The sequence below is a fragment of the Dermacentor albipictus genome, chromosome 1 (assembly GCF_038994185.2).
Source record: "Dermacentor albipictus isolate Rhodes 1998 colony chromosome 1, USDA_Dalb.pri_finalv2, whole genome shotgun sequence".
Lineage (NCBI taxonomy): Eukaryota > Metazoa > Arthropoda > Arachnida > Ixodida > Ixodidae > Dermacentor > Dermacentor albipictus.
Genome location: NC_091821.1, coordinates 298,866,109 through 298,892,286, shown reverse-complemented (window position 1 = coordinate 298,892,286; position 26,178 = coordinate 298,866,109). Strand labels below are relative to the sequence as shown.

The window sequence follows — 26,178 nt, the reverse complement described above, 5'->3', positions numbered from 1 at the left end:
TTTACGCATGTTCATTACATCACATGCTGGCTACATAAGTGACGACGATTTCCTGTCCAACTCAGTGAACAAGGAACCCGTGTGTAGTTCCGAAACGTCGGGTTATACATCAGACTTGGTCAGTGACCGTGAACCCCCCTTCATGCCTCTGGCTAGGGGAGAAGAACACAAGCAGCCACACGACTGTACCAAAGAGGTTCCGTTTTGTAGAGATCCTGGGCGTCAACACCATAGAAGTGGACAATGCAAAACACCAGCTAAGCAGTAAGCAACATGACCCTTTTTATACAGGGAAGGATGTGCTACAAAGATGCTCGTACTACTGTAGCGCTAATGTGCATGCTTGTAGAAAATGATCACAATAAAAAACTCACCTCTTGCCTTGTGCTTAATGTTGAGGCCACCGTTCTGAATCACCATTACTTTATCCCACCTAGCTAACAGTTTGTCAAATCTGAACGATGTTTTAATAAGAATCTTGTCTCGACTACCCGAAACGCCAGTCTGTGTAGTAGTGTTACACAGTGCTGGGTTAAAATCTGCCATAATCATGAATACGAATGAACTTGCCCACACTTCAGTTATTCTGCAAAAGTATTTGGAATCACTTCGTTGCTTCTATATGCACTGAGGCAATCACAGCTGTGAAACACATTTAGGTCGTACTGAAGATGTCAAAGACCATGCAACATATCACCCGCCGTGGTTGCTCAGTAGCTATAGTGTTGGGCTGCTGAGCACGAGGTCGCGGGATCGAATCCCGGCCACGGCGGCCGCATTTCGATGGGTGCGAAATGCGAAAACACCCGTGTATTTAGATTTAGGTGCACGTTAAAGAACCCCAGGTGGTGAAAATTTCCGGAGTCCCCCACTACGGCGTGCCGCATAATCAGAAAGTGGTTTTGGCACGTAAAACCCCATAACTTAATTTTTTTTTACCATGCTACATATGTGCTGAAAGGAGCAATGACAACTTACGACATTGACAGATGCCATTCAGATGAGCGTTGCTGTGCCAGTCGAAATTGCTGCTTTGATAATGGCTAAACTTAAGACAGAATACCATGAGGCAAAGTGAAAAGAGAACAAAGGTGCATTTTTCAGCTACATCACCTTATTGCTCCGATGCCCATGCATCTGATAATTCATTCATCCAATGCGACGGCCTAGGCAAAGCCACGTTTGGATGAACCAATGTCTGCTTTTAAACATCACAAAACTCCACTTTTTCACGCACTATCGAACAACTGGCAGGTTTGAGGATTTACGAGTGTCAAGAAATATTGAATGTCATTCATGTGTTTACACTTTGTCTCATTATCTTCGTATGATCAAGTGTATGCTTGAAAGCGCAGACACTACTGCTGGCTTGCTAGCTAAACGCACTTTCAAGTGGCAGCTGGTGATAGAAATCTTCGAGCATTTGTCTATAAAAACGCTCGCGTAGATTTCGCGGTATGCTCATGCGCTTTCAGTGCAACGCACTGCGTGACACCTGCCTGAAAGGCCGAGCAGGAGAGCGCCAAGGGACGATACACCAAATTGTTCATTTGGCGCTGTAAATACGTATGTCTCTATTATAGTGTGTTTATTTATTTATTTATTTATTTATTTATTTATTTATTGTACATACTTTCAAGGCCGGCAGGCACAACAGAAAGGAGTGGTAGAGTACATTATTTGCAGAACGAGAGAAAAATAAAAAAAATAATGAAGGAACTACAAGGCACCTTGAGCAGCAAGCTTGAAATTGGTGCTGTCACAAATGGTGACTAAGGAGGCGGAAAGGCGGTTCCATGCAGTGGCGGTTCTTGGTAATAATGAAGAATGGTATAAATTAGTGCGGCAAGTTGGCACTTCAACTTTGTGTTGATGATCGATGCGAGATGAGATGTAACTGGGTCTGGTGAAGAGATTTTCTTTCAGGAGAGGATTGAGGTAGTATATTTTATGAAAAAGACAAAGGCGAAAATGCTTGCGACGTAGTGAAAGGTCAGGTAGATCTAATGTTTTTTTCAGGGTTGTTACGCTAGAATGACGTGAATAACTAGAGAGGATAAAACGCGCTGCACGGTTCTGAATGACTTCAAGTGAATTAATGAGATTGGAATGAGCAGGGTCCCATATGGCACACGCATATTCTAATTTTGGACGGACGAGCGTTTTGAACATGGTAAGCTTTAGTGAGGTCGGAGCGGATGCAAAGTTACGTCTTAGATAACCTAATGTTCGGCTAGCATTGTTAGTGATATATTCAACATGCATGTTCCACGAAAGATTGCTAGTAATATGCAGGCCAAGATACTTATAAGAGTTAACAACCGACAGGACAGTACCATTAATAGAATAGGGGGGCGGATCAGAAGGGGTAGAGCGGCAGGAGACACGCATATGTATGCATTTGTTTGTGTTAAGCTGCATTTGCCATTTGTTACACCAATTTGATACACTAACCAGATCATCTTGAAGCTTACTGGAATCATTAAGGTTAGTTATTTTGTGGTAGATGACGCAGTCGTCCGCGAACAGCCTAATGATTGAGTTAGAGATACAGTCAGGAAGGTCATTAATATAGATGAGAAAAAGCAGGGGCCCCAGTACGGATCCTTGCGGTACACCGGAGGTAACTGAACAAGGTCTAGAGGTATAATCATTAGCGGTTACAAACTGGGTCCTGTTAGAGAGAAAATCCTTAATCCATGCAAATACGTTTGCGTCAATATTAAGAAGAGAAAGTTTGAAAATAAGTAAATCATGAGAAACAGAATCAAAAGCTCGCGAGAAGTCCAGAAATACACAGACAGTATCAAGTTGCTGATCTACATTAATAAACAAGCCATTGGTAAAAGACAAGAGTTGGGTTTCGCAGAAAAATAATTTTCTAAATCCATGTTGTGCGTTGTTAAAGCAAAGAATTCATCTCGAGGAAATTAATGAGGTGTGAATAAATTATGTGCTCTAATATTTTACTTGGAATGCATGTCAATGACATTGGTCGATAATTATTGGAGGAATGAGTGTCACCTGATTTATGGACCGGAACCACCTTTCCCACCTTCCAGTCTTTGGGCAGGGTAGAAAGCTGTAGGGACTGGTAAAAAATCTTTGATAAAATAACACTTGAAAAAACATCAGTACACTTTAGCATTTTTGAATTAATGAAGTCGGGACCACAGGATGAAGAATTTTTTTGATTTCTGATAAGTTTGCCGATGCCAATCCAGTCAAGCGAGATAGGATCCATAGGCGGAAAACTTGGGGACGATAAGAATGGAAAATTTGGCTGTACTGATCGCTGAAAAAACGACGAGAAGGTATTATTCAGAATTTCGCAGCACTTGTGAGTTGGGACTGGCACGTCTGATTGGCTTAATTGAAGAAGATTCTTTTTAGTACCTGCAACGATAGACCAAAACTTCCGTGGGTTAGAAACCAGAAACGAGGGCAGAGTATTATTTAGGAATGTGTTTTTGGCACTGGCTATTGCCGAACAATATTCACTGGCAATGCGGTGATTTCGAGACCAATGATCAGGATGATTTGTAGTTTTAGCGCGGCGAAACACCCGTTTTTTTTGTTTTTTTTTTGCGCAGGCGCTTTAGTGCATTATTAAACCATGGTGATCGGGAGTTAGAAGGCACTCTAACTCCCGATCACCAGGCACACTTCGACGACGGCAACGATGCCACCGCTTGCAACAGTCGGCCAAATTAAAGAATGTGTCACAGCGTTCGCTTTCCATGTGTACAATCAAACACGGCGAGCCTCTTTTTTCATGCGGAAGCAGCCTTCTGGATCTAAAAACACTGATATCGCGAGCGCCACAGAACGAACGGGTGGCAGTGCGCATGAGTTTAAGATCGTAGTCCGCAAGATATGGGCTATAAATAAAGGCTCAAACACGTTACAAATGGGTGTCAATTTAAGGCGTGCAGTGCATTTAAAGCGTACTTTCAGCGAGAATTTCAGGCGGCGTGAAAAATGATGCCTAAGCATGCATAAATAACACAAAAAAATTATGTACGTCCCAGATCAGCTGAAAGTGGTCGCGAACAGCTACCTTACCTGTCTATGTGAATGACAGGTGCAGCCTCTGAGCTTCTATACGATCCCTATTCGGTATTCTATTGGGTACAAGAAAGAGTTATTACGCGGAAATATAAGGCACAGCTGGGGATAACCAAAACCGCTGAGATGTACCATTGAAGTTCCCATGCTACAGTGGCTACCCATGCTACGCTCACATCCAATTGACAGGAAGCCGCCATGGCTCATTTTGACTACCGGAAATAGGTGGCGCTTAGAGCCTTAGAATTAGAGTTACACTAAAGAATGTTTAAACAGTTTTTCGTTTAAAATATTCTACGTGTTGCTTATTTGAATTGCCAGTTTTCGTTTTCATCCCTTGTCCAGAGAATCGCCAACAAAAAGCACAATTTACAAACGGTTTATTATCACGAATAGCAGCGAGAACCGAAACCGAAACTAGGGCGACGCGCTCGCTGCGCGTACAGTTTTATTAACCTCGATTAATGCCTCGATGATAGTGCGCCGAAGCCAGCACATGCGTACAAGGGCGATGGATACTACATTCATGAGAACAATATCTCGATATCGGTCAATGCTGCATAACACAAGCTTGCAGCTGTAGTTCTCACACATTTCTTACACACGGTACGCTTCATTCTTTTCGGATTTACTCTCCGACACATTTTAAACTGTGCCACTACGCACGTGCCAACATTTCGTCACCATTTCTTGAAAACGGCATTTAGTTCAAGTTCATCGAGTACACCAACAAAAGATGCGTGGAAACGCTTTCGAGCACCTGTCTCAGCAATCCACGCCACCCTCCGCTCCCCCCTTTTTTTTCTATACCGCCGCTAATTAATGCACGTATGAGTTAACCTCTACATACAAATCACTCGTGGCGTGTTCCTTATTCACTCCGAATTAGAAGCCGGTGCTGTAAACTTACGTACGTACAGTGCTATACATCGCGGCTAGTCGCGTCGCAATCCCGTGTTTCTCTAGGTTTAACGCCCGTTCAATACCTATGTAGAATCCAACAATCGGTTTGCTCTGGCGCAGTTAGAAGACGATCGTCGTCGTGCTTTTTGCACACCACAAACGCACCACGCACACACACACAACTAGACTGCGCAAAACGCACTGTTCCACCTTGCATCGCTTCGTTCGCGGTCGTGCTGTTTGTGCGAACGAACGCGTCACACACGCAACTTGAATGTTCTGCGCACACCAAACGCCAAAACGCGATGTTCCACCTTCGTTCGTGGTCGTGCTATTTTGCGCATACACATTCGTCACACACGCAACTTAACTGCTTTTCTGCACACACGAAGCGCGTCACACACACACACACACACACACACACACACACACACAGCTTCGATTGCCGTAAAACCCGCTGTTCCGCCTTGTATCGCTTCGTTTGTGGTCATGCTGCTTGCGTGCCCACGCAATGCACCTCCCAACCTGTTGCTCCGGCGAGTTGGCACAAACCCTGCGCTAGCGCATATTTCTATGGGCACCCCGCGCGCGCGCATGGGGACTAGGGCGTTTCAGGAGCTAGGTGCATTTTTTACACGACACCTAGGGACCTACGCTCCCCTAGGGCGAAAAGTTACGTAGATATACAGTTCCCGTTGGCGTCGCGGGGGCGGCGCTGCAGTCGACCGGCTGCACAGGCGAGCGAATGTAAATGCGCTGCAGGCGTACTGCTCTGCAAACCTATCTCAGCCCGCTGCAGTTGTTTCGATCAACCCGCGGGGGTGGCGTCCTTCAGAGAACTGGCGACGCCAACAGTACTAACGACCATGCACTTCCTTCTGATAACCGGAGACGACGACAGATTTAATTAACCATGCGCCTACTTCGGAGAATCAGCGACGGCAGCAGGGCTCGCCATGTTTGGCAGACCGTGTATTGTTAGTTGATTTGCTGTGGCCTTCATGGTCTATTTCCAGCAAGAGATCTTCTCTTACAAAGCGTGTTTTGCGGTGCGTTTACTCGGGCGCCAGGATTTGTCACAGTCTGCTGACACGCATGGCGGCTACTGGACAAGTCAGCTCTGGAATTAGGAGGCGCGGGCTGGGGTCAAGTGTGACAACCTGGCTACGAGGACCCGCTCAACTCGGGAATTCTAGGAATCCTAAATTCTTATATGCGGCGCCTAGATATCGAGTTTCTGAAGGCTCAAAATTATGAAAGACCTAGCACAGAGGCACGAAAAAGCGAGACCTGATGGTACCGTACGCAGTAGGAGAGGACATAGGTCGTTTTCTAGTGCAGTTTAAGCACATGCGTGAGAAGGCAAAATTCGCGAGAAACACGTGGCTGCAACGCTTGCTTACGTTGCTGCCACGTGAAGTCGCTGATATCATTACTCACATAGGGAAAGAAGAAGCACAGGACTTCGATGAAGCCAAAGCAAGTCGGCTTAAAACGTATAGATTATCAGCAGAAGCATTTAGGCGAAAATTCAGGGAAGTCAGGAAGACCGAAAGTGAGTTATACTGAGATTTCGCATACACCTTGGAGGTAAACCTAAAAGAATGAGTCAGAGAAGAAGATGCACTCGGCGAAGCTGACAAGACAATGCAGTGCGTTGCCTTAGAACAGTTCTATCGCCGTCTGCCAGAAAACATCAAGTATAGCGTTCAGGATAGGCCAGGCGTGGACACTATCACGAGACCGGCCGATCTCGCTGAGGAGTACGTAACTTGCCGTAAGTTCGAAGGCAACGAAGCTCCTAAGCAGGAGATGAATACACACAGACCCAGAAAGCCAGAGCGATGGTAAAAGTCGAGTCAGTATAAATCCAAGGAAAGGTCAGATTCGGTGAAAATGAGTGACGACAACAGCAAAGGAAAGGATTAGTCACCCGAACAGAGGGCAGAAACGCAAAAGACAGAAGCTTTCGAGGCAAAGAAACCAGTAGTTTGTTACAACTGCAAGAAAACGAGGCATATCTCCGTGGAGTGCAAAAATTACAAACTAGTGTTGGTGTAACTAACAAGTAACGTAGAAAATTTGAAATTGCTTGAACCGTACATTCGAGACCTCGTGGTGAACGCCAAACCGTGTCGGGCGATTCGCGACTCGGCAGCCACAATGGACGGGTGCACCCATCGTACGTAGAGGAAGGCCAGTTCACGGGAGAATGTGCGTGGATAAGGTAAGCCGTAATGCCTCCAGTGTTTGTCTTCCTGTGGCCAAGATTTGTATCGAAGGCCCTTTTGGAGCACTGGACACTGAAGCAGCCGTCTCGGCATATCTCCCACCTCAGTATCCATATTTGTTTTCTAACAAATCCGAGGATTTGCTGCGACGCAGGGGAATCGGGTTTAGTGAGGGAAAAGTGCAAGCCCTAACTCTATCCTCACCCGCTGTGGTTGCTCCGTGGCTATGGTGTTGGGCTGCTGAGCACGAGGTCGCGGGATCGAATCCCGGCCACGGCAGCCGCATTTCGATGGAGGCGAAATGTGAAAACACCCGTGTGCTTAGATTTAGGTGCACGTTAAAGAACCCCAGGTGGTCAAAATTTCCGGAGTCCTCCACTACGGCGTGCCTCATAATCAGAAAGTGGTTTTGGCACGTAAAACTCCAAATATTATTGACTCTTTCCAAGGGAAAGGAGCTCGCGGCCAAGGCAGTGTACGAATGTCCAGTGGTGGAGGAAACAGGTTTGATGGAGGATTCGTCAGCCAGCACCAAAGAGGACAGCCCTGTAGGGGATAATGCGGAAAGTGCACTAGCGAATGAAGAAGTCAGGAAAGCAGCAGAGCCTGAAAAGTCTCGCGAGGCAGAATGCTGACAAAGGTTATAGAATGTAAGCCCCGCCACATTGACTGCTGAGCAGGAAAAAGATTCCACCCTGCGTAACCTAAGGCCGGACGCTGAAGAAGGTGTGGCCAAACAGAACGCAAAGTTCCTCAAGAGGGCAGGCGTCCTCTATAGAAAGTACACCACTCGCAAGGGAGTGCAATTCGACCAACTCGTGGTGCCTCATCCCTATCGTGAGCAGCTCCTGCACCTGGTCCACGGGGGCTTTTGGACAGGGAATCTTGGCATTTGTAAAACAAAGGACCGCTTACTGCAGCACTTTTACTGGGCCGGCTGCTTTCGAAAAGTAGGAGCATTTGTAAGAAGCTGTCACACATGTCAACGCTTAGGCAAGGCCGTAGATAAGGCTAAAGCGCCAATGAGGCTTGTTCCCTTTATCACGGAGCCATTTCGTGCAGCCTCATAATAGACACAGTGGGATCACATCCTGCAACACAGTCCGGCTATCGACATATTCTTCCTGTACTACGCCCCGCAACGAAATTTCCAGAGGCAGTGCCCCTGAAAGAACCAAGCTCGGTGGAGATAGTCAATGCGCTTTTGTCTGTCTTCGCGCGACTGGGGTTTCCCTCAAAAATCCAGTCAGATGAATGATCCGTCTTTACGAGCGCACTGACCTCGATGTTTCTGGAAGCGTGCGGTATTAAAATCAATCATATCTCAGTGTACCACCCGCAGTCAAACGCGGTAGTGAAAGTCCACTCAGTCATGAAACGGCTTTTGCGAGCGCTTTGTTGTGAGCACAAAGCCGATTGGGAAGTTTGCTTGCCTGCAGCAATGTTCGCGCTTCGAGCTGCACTACACGATTCAACAGGGTTTTCACCTTCAGAGCTCGTTTACGGTCGCTGCCTTCGGTCCCCTCTTCGCATTGTTCGAGAAGCCTTGGAAGCCCGCACGGAAGATCCTTCAGTTGTGGTATACGTGCTAGAGCTCTTAGACCGACTGCACACTACTGAAGAATTAGCAATGCAGGAAATCCATAAGGCACAAAGCAATCCGAAGCATTACTATGACAGGACGGCTCGAACACAACGCTTTGAAGTTGGGGAAAAGGTAATAATCCTGAAACCCTCATTGAAAAACAAACTACAGGTTCAATGGGAAGGACCAGTTGACATAATTAAGAAATTATTTGAAACAAACTTTGTAATCACGGTACCGGGAAAACGAAGTACACCACAAGTGTACCATAGCAGCCTACTTAAACCCTACCGGCAGAGGGAGGCAATTGTGAACATGTCCCTTAACTAACCTGAGGAGATGCATGTCGACTTTCCGAAACTAACATCAATAAGGGGGACAAAAGACATTCGTGAGATCATTGACAAGCTAGTAGATCAGGCAGAGTTGAATCCCAATCAATGAGTGTAATTGAGGGAAATCGTGTTTGAATTTAAAAACATATTTTCAGACACATCTGGCCGGGGACCACTGCGATCGTTCACGATATTGTGTTAACCTCATCGGACCCAGTTCTTTCGAAAGCTTATCACGTTTGACCTCATCAACGTCAAGTCATGGCCGCTGAAATAAACAAGATGTTGGAATTACGTGTAACCTAGCCAAGAGAGAGTGATTATACCTCGCCTGTTATCTTGGTTGAGGTCCCAAGAAAGAAGCCGCGACCGTGTATCGACTATTGTTGGCTCAACTTAATCACAAAGGAACAGACCTGCCCAATACCGCATATCGAGGAAAGGCTTGAGAAAGTGAGCAGTGCTAATTTCATATTTACACTTGATTTAGTCAGAGCGTACTGGCAGGTTCCGTTAACCGACAGGGCAAGCAGGCTTGCGGCGTTTATTTCCCCGATGGGAACCTTTCGGCCGAAAGTCCTGAGCTTTGGATTTAAGAATGCTCCGTATTGTTTCTCTAGCCTTATGGACCAGGTGCTGCGGGGAATGGATGACTTTGCACTTTCGTATCTCGATGACAGCAATATTTTCTTCATCATGGGCAGACCATATGCAACACCTACGAACCATGTTGTGCATCGACGGGAGGCCATCTTAACTGTCAAAGCTCCCAAATGCCAATTAAGGCGCGCTGAGGTTGGCTATCTAGGTCACCTAATAGGGTAAGGCCATCGTCGGGCTTCGTAGGTTAAACTGACCGCAACAGACAACTTCCCGCAACCCCGCACAAAGCAGGACATCATTAATAAAGGGAAAATGAGACCTCCACCCGTTCGTAGCAATCGCTACAAAGGAAACCCATACGGGTTCCTCGAAAGAAAAGCCTCAGAGTTGAAGAAAAGCGGGACACCAGGTCATTCCTTAGTTTGGCATGGTATTACCACCGATATATCCCGCGTTGTTCCCAGATTGCAAGTTCTTTAACAGATGCCCTCAGAAAAACAGAACAGCAAATGGTAAAGTGGGATGACGAAATAGAAAAGGCTTTCAGTATGCCGAAGAAAGCAGTAACGAGTCAGCCAGTGTTGAACGCGCCCGACACTCTAAGCCATTCATTCTTCAGTTTGATGTCAGCGACCGGGGTGTGGGGGTGGTGCGTTGTCGAAAAAGAGATTACGAAAACGAACACCCCCTACTGTACGCCAGTAGGAAGCTTTCGATTCGTGAGGAAGCATACAGTGCCCCAGAAAAGGAACGCGCCTGCATATTGTGACAGTGCAGAAGCTAGCTTGCTATATCGCTGGTTGAAGGTACACCTTACAGACTGACCACTGTGCCCTCACATCGCTGCAGTCCATGTCTACGAAAAACGGCCGTCTTTTGCACGGAAGCTTGGCTTTTCAACAGTACACCTTCGATATTCTCTACAAGAAAGAAAAACTTAAGGGCAGTGCTGACTGTGTGAGTCGTTGCCCCTAGAGTAATGAAAGCTCCATGCTCCTCTGGTTTCCGTGGCATTTTTAATCCCTACAAGAATAGGCTGTTTTTAGCGTTCACGGGGGGAGGACGCGTGACAGGGATGGAAAAGCAGTAGTGGGTTTTCTTTTTTTTATGTGAAGCCTGGTGTATCTTGGAGTAGGGTGCTTGTGCTCACTTACTTTGTGGTTGTGGGTTTGGCACAGCTCTGCGGTGATTGCCTGTCCAAACAGGAAACGAAAAGTTGCGACACCGGTTTGCAAGTCCAGTTTCCCCGGACCGGACCAGCGAGAAACTGCACAAGAGCGCCACGAGGACTGAACGACGCCCAGGAATCTTAACAGCTACGAACCAAGGGTTCGTCATCCCTGAATGAAATTCTGCTGCTGAAACGCCGATCCCTCGCCAAGTGGCTGCTGGCCTCTACGCGTCGGGATCTTCCTCCCCCGCCGGAGATCAGAATCAGAATAAAAAAATTATTGCTGGACGCGTGATGCTGTTACAGTTTGCGCGTACCACGCTGGGTAAAGAGGGTGCTAGAAAGACCCTGCTCTACCGAAGCGAAAGGTGGATTCCTAATTTGCTATGGTTGTGTCGTGGCGATGCCGGTCTGCCAGGCGTCCCGCAGTGATGACAGGCCCCTTTGTGTGTGCAACGAAGGGAAGAACGCTTTCCGCGAATCAATGCTGCTTACGGTCGCCGACGCACGTCTAGGCGACAGCGGAGGGAAGCACGTGCGAACGTCACCTGGGAGAAGGGCTCAACCGCCTACGATCCCCGTCGCACGTGTAGCCGCCAGCAGAGAGAAGCACGTGCGAACGGCACCTGGGACAGGGATCAACAGTCCAACTATAACCAGGCTCAGACACAATTTTAGGGGACCTATTTAAGGGGCCCCGCAATGTACTTTTTGATTGCATTCATTTGCTTCATCTTATCCTTCACCAACCATTGAATAAACAGTGCAAGTTTCACACTAGAAATCGTCTCTTCCTTGTCTGGTCGCTATAGTCTGCCGTACGTCTGCAGCCTGCTGACAACGCCACGTTACCCAATAGTAATGCTGGTCGAGCTTCGAGAAACAGCGTCGAAACCACTGGTCGGCAGTGGTGGGGTACGCTTGCCTGGAGAACGCAACACCGGTAGCTTGTTTGCCATCCGCACGTCTGCTCGTCTCTCATTGGCTGGTTCGAGGCGAACTGCTTCGGTGGTCTTCACGGCAAACATGGTGCTTGCTCGAAGAGATGCGAAACGGGCACGTGAGGTCTAAGCTACAGCCGCGTCAGAAACAGTATTTTTCGCGTTCTTGGGATTATTAGGTGAATTATCGAGCACCCACGGTGATACTCATCGAAGGCACCCTTCTAGGCATCATCAGTGCGTGCGATTGCCGACAAAATCAGACGGAGCGCAGGAAGTGTGTTTTGCGTTTGCGAGAGCGTCGGAATAAATATTTGAAGCCGTCGACTTTGTGATTTTTTGTACCGTGCTTGGCGTGTCCATCACATACACTTGCATTCTGAGCAGGACACATGTTCAGGGCGTGGAGAAAGGAAAAAAGTGTCGGATCGGTGCACACAGCATATGCGATTCGTGTGCGTTCTGTGTATGCGGTTCATTGCCGCGAAGTGGTGAACGCCAGTCCTTTGCAATTTTGGGATGTGATGGTACGATCAGTAGCGATAAGTTTTTATTGCCTTGTTATCGCTGTCATTCCGCTTGTGAGCCATTTTGATAGATGTGTCACCGTGGTGATCACGACGCTCGAGCTAAGTTCTTGCTGTTACGAAGTGTGTTCACAAGATACAAGTCGTGATATACATGTGCGATGTGCGGCAGCTTACATGGGTGCGCACCTTTATGCGATGTGAAGGAGATCATGGTCAATCACCATGTCTGTTGAATAATCCGACGTTTCGGAACCGCACACGGGTTCCTTGTTTACCGAGTTGGACAGGAAATCATCGTCACTTATATAGCCAGCACATGATGTAACGAACGTGCGTAAATGGCAGGGCTAGTCCCTGGTGTCCGGTTCATCGTAGCTGGCGTGGATTGAATGATTAGAAATTCTAGCAGCCGTCGGGATGACATGTTCTTTTCTTTGGCAACAACAGTGGCATTGTCGCAGTCAATCTTGTGATTATGTTCCTGCGCATGCACGGCAATGGCGTTCGTCGTGTGACTATTATTTCTTACGTCACGTTTATGGTGTTTGAGGCGTCTCAACTTCCCTGCTTCACCAATATATACTTTGTGGCAATCAGCGCATGGTAAACGTCGGATTATTCATCAGACTTGGTCAGTGACCGTTATCCCCTTCATTTCTATGCCTCACCAGACGAATTTTTTTGTAATTATGGGGTTTTCCGTGCCGAAACCCCTTCCTGATTATGAGGCACGCCGTAGTGGAGGACTCCGGAGATTTCGACTACCTGGGGTTCTTTAACGTGCACCTAAATCTAAGTACACGGGTGTTTGCGCATTTCGGCCCCATCGAAATGCGGCCACCGTAGCCGGGATTCAATCCCGCAACCTCGTGCTCAGCAGCCCAACACCATAGCCACTGAGCACAGACGAACTTTCGTCGAACCCTTGATTATGTTATTTATGCGATGTGTTTGCTCAGAAGTGAAGTGTGCATAAGTATTGCCGATCGCGTTTTCTTTTGTAGTACCCTGACAGATAGGCCCTGTCACACCCAGCTTTTCTGCTTCTTACATGTATAATTTCTTTCAGAAGACGTTACTGCACTTTTGAAGGTGCTTCCATCGGTGAGGGGAGCTTAGGGAACATGGTAATATTTATGTACGTTAGGACATATAGCGCTGTCGTGCAATATGGGCACGCCTGCGAGCACAAATATGATGAATGAAAATTTAGTGCAGCCTTACTTTTTATCATGTGGACATTGGTGTGAATAGCAGGAGTTTCAAGATTGCACCAAGTAAATAGCTTTATATTTTGTGATGCAAGCGGCTTACATACCCAAAAATCCCAACTGCTTGTTTTTCGCTGGTGACTAAGCACAGATTCTGTCTGTGAAGACACCAGTGGCATGATAGATGAATACGTTACAGGGTAAGAACTGGATACTTCCTTCCGATTAAGTCTAAATTTGCGTTTCCTTGCCAGAAAGCAATATGCATCTAAGTATGAACAAATAAGACAAGCAGTAACAAGCAACTAAGTATCAGTGGTATTGTGATATAAGACATTCTGCTAGCAGCCAGCAGAATTCCGTCAAAGAATTTGTGCCTAGAATCCTTCCTTACTGGCTAGCTATAGTGACCTTACTAATGCAGGCAGAATAAGCTAAACGAAAGCTAGTCGTTACTTTGTACATACACCCTATTTCATTCTCTGTTTTATGTCACCTGTTTTGACTCGAGCCCTCAGTTTAATGCGAACAATGTTTATCACAAGTACCAGCATTATGCGCCTGCCAAGTGCTTTATTTTATATCCTCTTGTTCATTCTAGCGACAGTCATTACCAAATAATGAGCGTTAAACTGACTTGTGCCCGCGAAGTATGTCCATTAAGTGCTTTTCCGGTGCACTTTCACCGAGCTGTAAGCGCACTGCTACCTATCAATCGTGGGTGTAGATGTTGGACGCTATAGGTGGGCGAACCCGTATCCGAACCCGGCGATCCTTCTCTTCTGCTACCCCGACCTTTATTCGTCCGACGAGTGTAAAGTGTGCGGAGCCATAGCGACGCTGCAGCACATGTTATGGGAACTCACGGGTGGCCAGCAGCAGGAGTCCCCGACGAACGGATTAGACACGGCAGTCTCGAACCGTAGGGCGCGGTGAGAGGAGGTCCTGCTTATCCACGGCCTCGCTGATGAACTGTGGGCCATCCGGCACGCGGAGGAAGCCACCCGTGTCCAAGGACTCGAGGCAGTCACGTAGGCTGGGGTGCCTTGGCCCCAAACCGCCGGACACTTTCAATGAAGTTTTCACTCACTTTACTCTACGATTTTACTTTGGCGAATCGGGCTCTGTGCTGTCGGGAATCCTATAAGCTGCTAGGTGAGCTCTAAAGTTGTGACGTTGTCTGCGACATCGTCACCCTCCTAACCTATTGATGATAAAGAGCGCCAGTGAGGATGAGGAGGTAGTCTGATTACAACACAATAATGTCGATGACGACAACGGTCGTCGTCAGCGATATGGGCGGACGGACATAGCAAAATGAGTTTCGAGCACTTAAGTGGCGTAACACTAAAACTCCTCTATGAGAACAAGTGCACAGTTTTGAAAGGGTGCCACAGGCTCAGAAGCTTTGTGATGCTTATCAGTTTCCGTTCAAGCCTTAAAATTTTGAACACTAGTGCACTTATTTCTTTACTCTCTCCGCCCTGTAAGATGTTTACGTCCTTGCTTGCCCTTGCCACATAAGCACTGAGGGTTTCCTGGCCAATGAAAATAGAACCTGCTTTGTGTAGCCGGTACTTAGTCGAAACTGATGAATAAGTACATTCGATCACTCCATAACAGGTACAAATAGCATTTTAAATCACTAAAACTGCATTCAGTCAATGCTATATAAGCCAAGCGGATGCATAGTATGTCACCGCCAATATGTGAATAGCATCTATTGTTGTTATACGTGACTCAGATTTTCTTGTATGGTGGTCGCTGAGCCCCATCAGTGCCAATTCAATCCTGCCTTCTTATATCAGCCTGTTCAATACAGCGCCGGTTTGGCATATTATAATTGTGATATCTTTGAACTTATGGATACAATAGGATCAGTTATCCGCACAAGCGTGCGTTCAACGAGGAAAAACGATTCCACTTTTCATTTCTCAACAGCTGCTGGACGACGAACCCGAGGCAAGATTTGTTCTGGATCATACGTGGGCCAATCACCGCTTCCATTGTGGTAAGCTCAGCTTCCAATACTTCAAAATATTTCTCTGAACGCTGTAGATTTGCCATTGGCATATCGTGAAGCATGTCACAAAAGCTACGAGTTATGCAATATATATAAAGACAGAAATATTGAGAGTCGCATGTCATTGACAAATTCAATACGGCCTTGTCAACGGGTATAAATGTCACAAAGACAGCTAGCTCTTGAATCCATTCGCTATACTAATCAGGAAAACTTAACCAACTGCCCTTATTTATTTATTTATTTATTTATTTATTTATTTATTTATTTATTTATTTAATTAATTGTTTGTGTATTTTTACTCATAAGTGTTTTTCGGTCTGACACCTGGATAGCCAGGACTGTTCATAACACGAGCCCCATATTATTTACATTCTTTTCTGTACATGAATATTTGTTTGTAATTTCTCACAAGGCGTTCATTACTGACTTACTATCACGCCCAGTCTATTTTAACTTCTGTAATAATTCCTGTTCTCTATTTCTCTTTATTCATTTTTACTCTCTCGACGTTATGTGTATGCATGCTCTTTGTTATCAGTTTACACATTGTTAGATCTCGCCGTTGATTGCGGGAGTTGGCCGACGTGGAGGAGGATTTTCAGAACTGAAGGTTTATTTACATTATTTACAATAATAACACAAAGTAATGAACAGTCATAAAGTCATTGACGGCCGGCAGCAAATCGGACGCTGTGGCCCGTGGCAAGAAGAAGGAAAGAAAACTCCTCTCCCTGGCTCTCGTTTTTCACCCGTTCGGTCTCTCAGGGCCACGTCATTTTCGGCCAATCGTCGAGCCAGCTCAGGTGTCGTCATTTACCTCCTATGGTAGGCGCCCGTGGAAGTGCCGTCATATTCGGCCAATGGGAATGCTCCAAGGGCTCCATTTTCCGAGGATCGACTTGCCTCTGGCGTCTCCTCCTCACCTGGAAGCGCTCAGCTGGAGGAGACGAGTTGTTTTCGAACGACATTCCAGAGCTGCAAAACTGCTTTCCTCAGGACCAAGATCAACTACCTGGAACCGTACCAGCCCCCCGTTGCACTTTCGGGAAGAGTCAAGCAGGGGGAGGAGACAATAGCTCGACGAGCGGCGTATGAAGTGCGGGTTGCCAGCCTGTCTGACGGGTCCGGTAACGGGGTAAGCGCGCCCCGGCGCACCATAATTGGAATGCGACGGCGATTGGATGGGGTCGGGGAACTTGAGTGATGCCACGAAAAGGGTGCGTATCCAACATTTGTTAGGCCTCAATTTCCTTCTCTCTATATTAGTTTGAAATCTGCTATTCCGCACTATGCAGCAGCGTATTCTCCTTCCCTCTCCCCCCCTCCCCCCTTCAGGTTGTTGGGAGTCGGCTGTGCCGACTCAGAGATAATGCTTGATTGCTGTTCGCAGCCCCAATAGTACAAGCGGCAGCATTTCCACGCAGTGCTATCTGCCGAGCGTGGCGGTCAATGACGCCTTCAGTTTTAACGCGATAGCGTTAAGGAGCTCGTGTCGCAGAAAAGCCGGTGTCGTCGGCGTCGGTGTCGTCGTCGGTGTCGGCGTTTGCGGCGTTGACCGTGAGCGATAAATCACGGCAGGCGCTTCATAAATAAAAAGCAACTTCCAAGATTGGCCCGGTGGGAATCGAACCAGGGTCTCCGGAGTGTGAGACGGAGACGCTACCACTCAGCCACGAGTTCGATGCTTCCAAGCGGTGCAAACGCGCCTCTAGTGAATGCGGTGTTGCCTTCGAAACGAGCCGTGGAAAGTTATACTGCGGTGTATATCGGTAATTATGAACATGTAACGTACAGAAGTCGCAATTACACGAGTTGCGAAGTGCGTTTCCGCTGCATTTCTTCTGCGCTTTCCGCACACGCAGAGCCATCTTGCGGCAAACACAGAAGACCCCCTCCTCTCAATGTACGGCGCTGCCCCGACAGGCAGCGGTCCCAGGCATTGCCAGGCGCGTCGCGGGACTCCCTCTCCCCTGACGACGCTTCGCCGTGCTCCCGGTCCTTTCTTTAGATTACTATCTATCTCTCTGCCCGTGCCGATCGCGACGTTTGGCTGGCGTAGATCGTTTCCCCTCCGAGACACCGAGTTCTTTGGTTCGTTCCGTTCGCTCAGGCGCACGTTTCGTTGCCGCGCCGAACGCTGCGTTGCTCGACGCTCACCGCGTGATAGGTGGGCGCTAAGTCCGATGCGGGGCGCATCGTAAGTGATTGCTGTGCCGTAGCGCATTGTCTTATACCCCTTGGCGGGTCGACGGGAACGCTGTCGCGTCCCACTCTTGAAGGCGAAGCTTAAGCGTCCTCCAATTTTTCTGTTGAGACGCTCAACCACGCCATTGCTCTGTGAGTGGTAAGCTGTGGTGTTATGTAGACGCTTTCCGAGGAGTCTCGCCAGGGCAGAAAAAGCGAGCTTTGGCACTGCCGGCCTCGGTCAGTATCCATGCGCAAAGAGCAACCGTACCAAGACACCCACGTAGCGGCAAATGCTTCGGCCACTGTTTAGCCGTGATGCCTTCTAGAGGCTCAGTAATGGGGAAAGTTGGGCTAGCTGGCGATGAACCATCATACCTTGCTGGTGAAGCAGTGCACTGACGTGGACACGGTGAACACACACAAGAAAAGATGACACTCACTGCACTCGCAACTATTTTATTTCAAAACACATGCTTCATATTTATATAGCTGTGCACCCTCACGCGTCAAAGATAATCAACGCAAGATTAAAGGCATTCTTAAAATTCATATGCCCGTGCATACTCGGACAGAAGACACACGCCCGAGTGCAGGTAGTGGTTCGAGGCTCGTCTCGTCGAAACTAGCTGGTACCCTGCGTGCGGACTGTGGGAGACGCCGCAAGAACAGCTCGCGCAAGATTCGAAAATTGGCTCTCGTTTGAGCAGTGGCCACCCAGCAAACTGACTCAAACGGTGCAGGAGTTGTGACGGTTGTTGGTCGCCGAGTTCCTCGGAGAGGAACTGTTGGAGCCTACTCTATTGCGATGGCTCGGGGCGCTACATGACCGTGCGTTTCAGGCCGTCGTATGCTGTGGCCGAACGTGTACCCGCTGGCAAGTCGTGTTTGGCATCGGAGATGTCGGATGGTAGCGCACCGACGATGACCAGGTACCTTGCTGTTTTTGAAGTGATGCGCCAGAGTTGAAAACTGGAATCTACTTGCATAAAGCAAACTCGAGGATTCTTGGGCCAAAAGCTGGGAATCTGAAGTTCTGCAGCGATTACTAGAGACGTTATCGTGGCGTCATCTCTGTCTGCAGCAGTAGGACCAGCGTCGTCCATGTAAACTGAAAAAAAAAACGTTAATGTCCTGGGTTACCACTTGTTGGGAGCGCGAGGAAAGTAATAGACGTTTTTACAGGTTGAGAACGGAAAGTCGGCTGGCTTTACTCAAGAGCAAAGCAGGTTGGCCGAGTGGCGGTGGTGGTGCCCCTGTCGGAAAGCCACTTCGGTTTGAGCAGAGGGCAATGTCCCCCATTGTAGGGACAGCGAAGTGACAGGTGGTCGCTGCAAGTATACAGGAAAGTGAGCTACGTGTACAGAAAAGCGCTGATAAGGAACGCGGTTGCTGCCCTGGCAGAGACAAGCCCCCTTGTCGAAACATTGGCTTCAGCGACATGCCAAGTTCGACTACTGCTCATCATTTCAAGCCTCGATCTTCCTGTAAACTTCCGCCTTATCTAGATATTACAGGAACACATAGTGGTGAGCGCTGTGTTATTTAGCGTATAAACGGGATCGTTAAGCCTATTAGAAATTCGATATTGGGGGCGAGCTCCATTCCTGGAAAAGCTGGCGCCACCTTCGGCGTGACCTGGCATGGGAGATCACGTCGACACAGCGGCCGCGTCGGCTGCTTCGGAAGCGCCGAAGCGAGCAGAAAAGGAAACTTTGAAATACCACTTGCACTGCGGTTCTGATTTAGTGGTGGGACATTACCGCCTTGGGTATCTGCTTGGCAACACTTCAAAGTGCGTGCAGCACGGTAGGCTACTGCTTGGTGCCACAGTGCTGCACGTACGCAACGCAGCCTGGTGTCAGCGTTATTCAAACGTAGTCGCAGGACAAGGAGCTGCCTGAAGCTTGGCTCGCGAAACTTAGAACCGGCAGACAGCGATCGGTTACAACTCGGGTACGCAGCAAGCACAAACGCGAGGAAGATTTCTGCTACGGCGTCGGGACTGGGACGTTAGGCGAGTAGCAAAAAACGCGCACTGAGACGCAAGCCCGCGCCGGCGGCGCGGGTTATGTCATGACAGTTTGGTCTACGAACTTGTTGATGCTAGATACTGGCAAGTTCACTGGAACAAAAAGGGAGCAGTAGGACGCACATTAAAGAAAAGGCAAGGCATATAGTCATGTTTGGGTTATGAATTGTGCACTGGATTACGAAAAGGAAGCAGAGGGAAATCGCACGCTGAGAAGACCGATAAACAAACAGTGGGACGCAAATTGAGAAATGATATTAAAATGTACAAGAATTTAGAAGACACGAAAAGATTGAATCGTCGCGACGGCACATAACAGTCGCCGTAGACGTCAAAGTCTCTATACAGAAATTATTTTTGAACAGTTCTGATAGCGTCCACGCAACCACGGTTACTTGTGTACGGTCATATGCTCATATGCTGTGGCCTAAAATTCACGGCACGGTGCGAAAACGCGCTCACAGCGAAAGCAAAAGATTGTGCGCGGACATGCACGTTCACGCGCAGTCGGCCGCTTCGAACCCGTGCAATCGCTGCATTGAGGGTTCTTCCTGTTATGCTCCATTTGATTATACAGACAGCCCACTATAAGCACATATTTCACATGGTTTGCTCACCGCGTTTGCCTACCTTTCACGCAAGAAGCCAGTTCGAGAAGTAGGTTCGGGAGACTCCATCGCGGCGACCGCACGCAGTGGCGTTCACAGTACGTATTCGGTAAAAAGATAGCGTCGGTAAACGATTCTGTGCTTTCAATTTGCCCAAGATTATTATATCGACGGTCAGAAACTTCCCTCGTTTTGAGAGTACTTACATGAATTACGTTAGATTTACTAGGATTGAGAATTAACCATTACCCATCGTGAGCACTATTTACAGATGTTACGTATGTCCGATTGCTGAATGGAAATACTGTGCTGGTTATTGATATCTCTATCTTGATGTGATGAAAGGACATGTATGCCACCGCTAAGAGCTATGCCAGCAGTAGTGCACCTACTGGCATCGACACCTTTGTTAGACAGACCCTAAGGATAGGGCCAGACTAAATAGAATATCCTGACTGCAGGCAGCAGTGCAGCCAGCATTATCGCCAGGTCAAGATGAGCAATATTGGCCGAGCTGGTGCCCAAACACTCATAGGCGTTGCTTTACCAACTGTGACACCGTGAGGGAGGAAGCAGTGGCAAAGTACGCCCTTATCCACTGCTAAAAAATGCCTTAAGCTGGGGCATAGTAAAGGAAGCTATGTTGCTCGAGCATGAGGTCTCCAGGTCTTAAAGCAACTCATCTGCTACTGGGGAAGTGCTCGGAGCTGCATCAAGTCTGACCGTGCGTTAGGACTTTTCTGGGGAAACTCCAGGCACTGAGCTTGCCATCAAAACCCAGCAAATAAAGAGGCTTAAAGTAGGTATCTGGAACGTAACAAACACGTATCAAGGAAAGTTAAAGATATTGCAGGAAGACATGGTAAGAGCGAACATTTCTGTTCTAGGGGCTACCGAGCTGAAATGGACAGGCATGGGGTACTTTAACTTTAAGGACTTCGTGATTTCCTACTCACGCAGCGAAACGATCAAAACGAATGGTGCAGTATTTATAATAAGCAAGGCAGTAAAAAATTCTATGCTAGGCTATAATACACTCAGCAATCTCATTACCTGATTTGAACATAGGTACCAATTTCACTACCTTCGATTCTGCTGGCAACTGCAAGCGCTTAATGGACTGCGTGAAAAGGTATAATGAAATGCAGGATGTTGCAGCTGAGTCATGCCAAGCTTTAATAAATCCACATGTGCTTTATGAGAATGCAATTTAGCATTTTTCAATGTCCTCTTGGGCAACTCGGTATTCTTTTACTGTATGCTTAGGGAATCAATTAACTATACTTTATTAACCCTTTTAGTGTTGTGAGGTGATGCACCCGCAGCGTTGTTTCTTTCTCAGATATTGTAAAATGAACGCAGTGGTTTAATTCTGGTAGTTCAGAAATGAAAAATTTACAGGGATAAGGGGAAATGTTCTGGTGTGCTTTTAGAGAAACATGAAATGTATCAATGCATCAGTGATGCTTCATTAACTGCTGAAGTATTGCCTTAAACGCAAAATCTTCTACCGAGAGGATGGAAAGCCTATTGACAAATAGATTAATAATTTTTTTCCTTGATTTGCTGTGGTTTAAAATTTTCCTGCCTGCAAGGAAAGTGCACCAGATTTGGAAAATGCCACATGACTGGGCAAGCACGCAACAACATTGGTGCCCTCAAATATGCTACTAACAAATAATCTATGGTGTACGCAGACCGAAGGCATAGACAGTTTTATGTGATTTTAAGGTATGAAAAAAAACTGCTGCCATAGAAATCTTTTTTTCTAAGAACAATCGGTAGGGACCCTTTCACATGTTTGTTGGGTCCCAAAAGTGTGTACTTTGCAGTTGTATACGTTGATTATACAAAATAAACTTTCAAACTTTCAAGCAACGAAGATGGCTCGAATACGATGGTCTGAGCATCCACGTTTGTGGAGATACGTTTTCTGTTGAAATAAATGAAGCCATGAGATATGCGATAAGTAACGCATGGCAATTATTCAAGCTGTGTTAGCGTTTTGCGGTTGGCAGAGGGCGTAAAGAGCTAGGAGGTTTTTTCTGTCGGTAGTGAAGTATTGGAGACAACAGGGGTGTCCATTGGCTGTAACTTTCACTTGCAGAGTTGCAGCATATTCCTGCATTCGGTCTGCATGCAGCATTGATCATTTGTTGGTAGCCTGTTTGAGGGCACTAAACTTGCTGTGTGCAAGTGTCTAGTCATGTGGCAGTTCTTCAAACCTCGCGCACTTTCTTTGCAGTCCATAAAAAAGAGGGTGCTTGAGCAGCCCCCTTTCTCCTGTTGTTTTTTCTGTGTGTCTTGTTTCCTTCACTTTTTCCGAGTTGTGCTAATTCAAGAAAAATCCATGGAATACCAACTTGCCCAAACTACCACCCTCGAGCAGAGCAGCTATTTCCACAGAAATTAGATATTTGTCAATCAGCTCTACAACCGCTTCATTGAGGATCTTGCTTTTAAACAAATATTTTAAAATATTTGCTAGAACCTAAGCTCACAGTAAAAAATTATCCAAGTTGCTCGAGAGGACAGTGAATGATATTAACTTGTTTGCATCGCCATAACGCACACATGCATTTCTTAAGGCTTTGCACGGGTTTGCTGAAACGTCCTGCACATAGATATATTAATAGTAGGATTATTCAAAAACATTCAATTGATCTGACGAATACCACAGCAAGACATCTTTAAATAATGTAGTTTCACATTTTATTTCTCTTTTCATTCCAAGTGTTGTTGCATTTGAAGTTGCCTGTTCTCCTATTTTGTTTTGCTGCATTACTTAACCTGCGTTATTTCAATTCATTCTTGATGTAACATTTTTGACTTATGTATATCTATGACTACCCCCCCCACTTATGTAATACCCTGTAAAGGGCCCTTAAGGGTCCAATAAATGATGATGATGATGATGATTAGGATGATGATGATGAACCAGCTTGAATTTCTACAAGGTCAACAACAGCTGGGTGCTGGCAAACCAGTGCTGTGGAATCCCGTAGAGTGGAGAAAGGTTCATCAAAGGGACAATTATCATCCAACTTAACCCGGATTTCTTTACTATGTACTTTTATGCTACATGCACGCGGATGACAATTTTACCTTTCCCGAACAGGTGGAATCATTGAAATATAAAGGTTATTCGGCACGTCTGACGCTTCAGCAGACCAGAAAAAGTTGCAGCAGATACATCGTTTCAGACTGCTTGACATTTCTTGCTTGCTAGTTCTCATTACATCAACATTTGTATTTGCCAGTGGTATGTAGCTTTTTATTATACTTGAACATGCTGCACAATTTTGGCTGGTTAGTAGAAATAAAAAGAAGTTGAAGAATGAGCTTCGGCAGAAAGAAGTTGTTTGCTTTTATTGCTGCACATTAAGTGTCGCAATAAGCAGCCCGACAAGCTGAAATATTGTTTCGTGCGACACGAGAAAGGAGTGTTTTTATGCGAAGCATATTACGAGAGCTCAACCCAGCTCCTCAGGCGCGGCGGTGTCGCCTTAAATGACCTTTGACCCCATGCCATACCACGTGACACCGTGACGTCACGACAGAGGAGAAACGGGGCTCCAACTCGCGCCGTCGCTCGCGGCGTCGCGGCGGTATATAAGCAGCTGCGCTTGTTTCTAGGTGGCTTTGGCTCAACTCTTGCAAGATGGGCTGGGTGGGAATCGAACCAGGGTCTCCGGAGTGTGAGACAGAGACGCTACCACTGAGCCACGAGTACGATGCTTCAAAGCGGTACAAAAGCGCCTCTAGTGAATGCGGTGTTGCCTTATAAACGAGCTGTTTCTAAGGCTCAGGCGTGCGTCGCTTGCTCAGGTGCACATTTCGCTGCCGCGCCGAACGCTGCGTTGCTCGACGCTCACCGCGTCCAATACGGGGCGCGTAGTCGCTGCGCCGTAGCCCATTGTCTTACACCCCTTGGCGGGTCGACGGGAACGCTGTCGCGTTCCACTCTTGAAGGCGAAGCAGAGTAACGCATGAGTTGTTTCTTTGTCTAGCCGAACCAAATATAGCCAAGCAACAGCAGTTCACCAGGCTAAACAGTGGTTCAACAACTAAAATAAAGGCTAGTATTCTTCGCATCCTGGGCTTAACCTTAGCTAAGCCACAGCCATTTTTTATTTGACAGTATATTTTAGCATCTCAGTATACCATGGTGTGCATCTGTTTGAGGAACGTTGGCCTGGTGGCACACACTAAGTGACAAGCAGTGCAATATTTTTAGAGGTTTCAGTGTTCGTAAAAGGTACGGTGGAAAAAAATTCTAGTGTGCATTTGTCAAGCGAAAATGCAAATTCTTTAATTGCAAAGTAGTAGGCTTTCGCAAAATCTAATTGTTTGGTCACTACTAATTCAATTAACAAAACTGCATGCTATGAGAAAATGGCTTAAACCACGAAAATGAGTGAAAGAACTACTAAATCAGGTTTGGTGATAAGGGATTAGTTCGAGTAGTTTAGATGTTGTAGGATGAAGGCCTAGAAACAAGATGCATAGTATTAAAATTTAAATCAGGTTAGCAAAAGATTACCTTTTGGTAGAAGTACCGATAATAATGGGGGGAAAATGAGCATTTTTTGAAATTAAAATTGCTTGATAGATCTAAAGGGTGGGCACAGAAACACTAGAGCAAAAAAATGACTGTGTAATGCACAATCACAAAATGTAAATGCGGCACTTAGCAGGCGATAACACAGCCAGAGCAATGCACTGTAATTGTTCATAACGATATGAACACAAATCACTACTAAACAGATGACAAATTGTGATATTGGACACAATATTGTGAGCTAGAGCAATAAAGACACCACCATTGGTTTTGTGTCGCGCTTGCACATGTAAATGGTTCAGTCTCTGTCATGATGGAATAGCTTGCTAAAAATGGACTATGGCGCAGGACAACGTAGGAACCAAGGAGGAGAAAAGAAGGGGGCTCGACACCGAACCGACAATGCACTGATCGTTATTTCTAACCCAGGTTATTTTCGCTGCATGGACGCTCTACCCGTCTCCTGGCAGAACGGAACGCAACTCTTTCATCACAATCCCTTTGGCCACGTAACTGAAAAGCCAAGCCAACGAGAGCAAATATGCGGAAAATGCATGCTTTTTCCGCTACTCTGCGCTACATCTGGACAGAATACCGAGATACGACTGGCAACAAGGGATGCTGACTGATGCCGTACTTAAGCGCCTATTGTCGACCGTCAGATTGGGGCTCGACACCGAACCGACAATGCACTCATCGTTATTTCTAACCCACGTGATTTTCGCTGCATGGACGCTCTACCCGTCTCCTGGCAGAACGAAATGCAAGCCTTCATCACAGTCCCTTTGGCCACGTAATTGAAAAGCCAAGCCAACGGCAGCACGTATGCGAAAGATGCACGCTTTTTCCGCTACTCTGTACTACATGTGAACAGAACACCGAGATACGACTGGCAACAAGGAACGCTGACAGATGACCTACTTAAGCGCCTATCGTCGGCCGTCAGATTGGGGCTCGACACCGAACCGACAATGCACTCATCGCTGTTTATAACCCAGGTTGGTTACTTGAACAACTCATCTTGCTGTAAAAGTTCAAACCCTTGGGGGTTTGAGGTGTCGTGCCCCTTTGACGCGATATTGCGCCCAAAGTATTTGCAAAATGCCTGCTTGTTTTCCGTGCCTATATTATGCGCATGATTGTATTGCTGTCTGGTGACATAGAAGTGAATCCAGGTCCCGTTAACACG

At 46.9% G+C, this 26,178-nt stretch overlaps 1 protein-coding gene across 5 annotated transcripts in view; it reads left to right on the top strand.

The window, feature by feature from the left end:
* LOC135916807 (parathyroid hormone/parathyroid hormone-related peptide receptor-like) overlaps positions 1-26,178 on the top strand; it is a 972,783-nt gene that overhangs the window by 744,623 nt on the left and 201,982 nt on the right. For all 5 annotated transcript variants that reach the window (XM_065450243.2, XM_065450244.2, XM_065450242.2 and 2 more), the window contains exon 9: positions 15,520-15,589. In XM_065450243.2, coding sequence (XP_065306315.1) covers positions 15,520-15,589 — 70 coding nt within the window. The remainder of the gene's footprint in view (positions 1-15,519; positions 15,590-26,178) is intronic.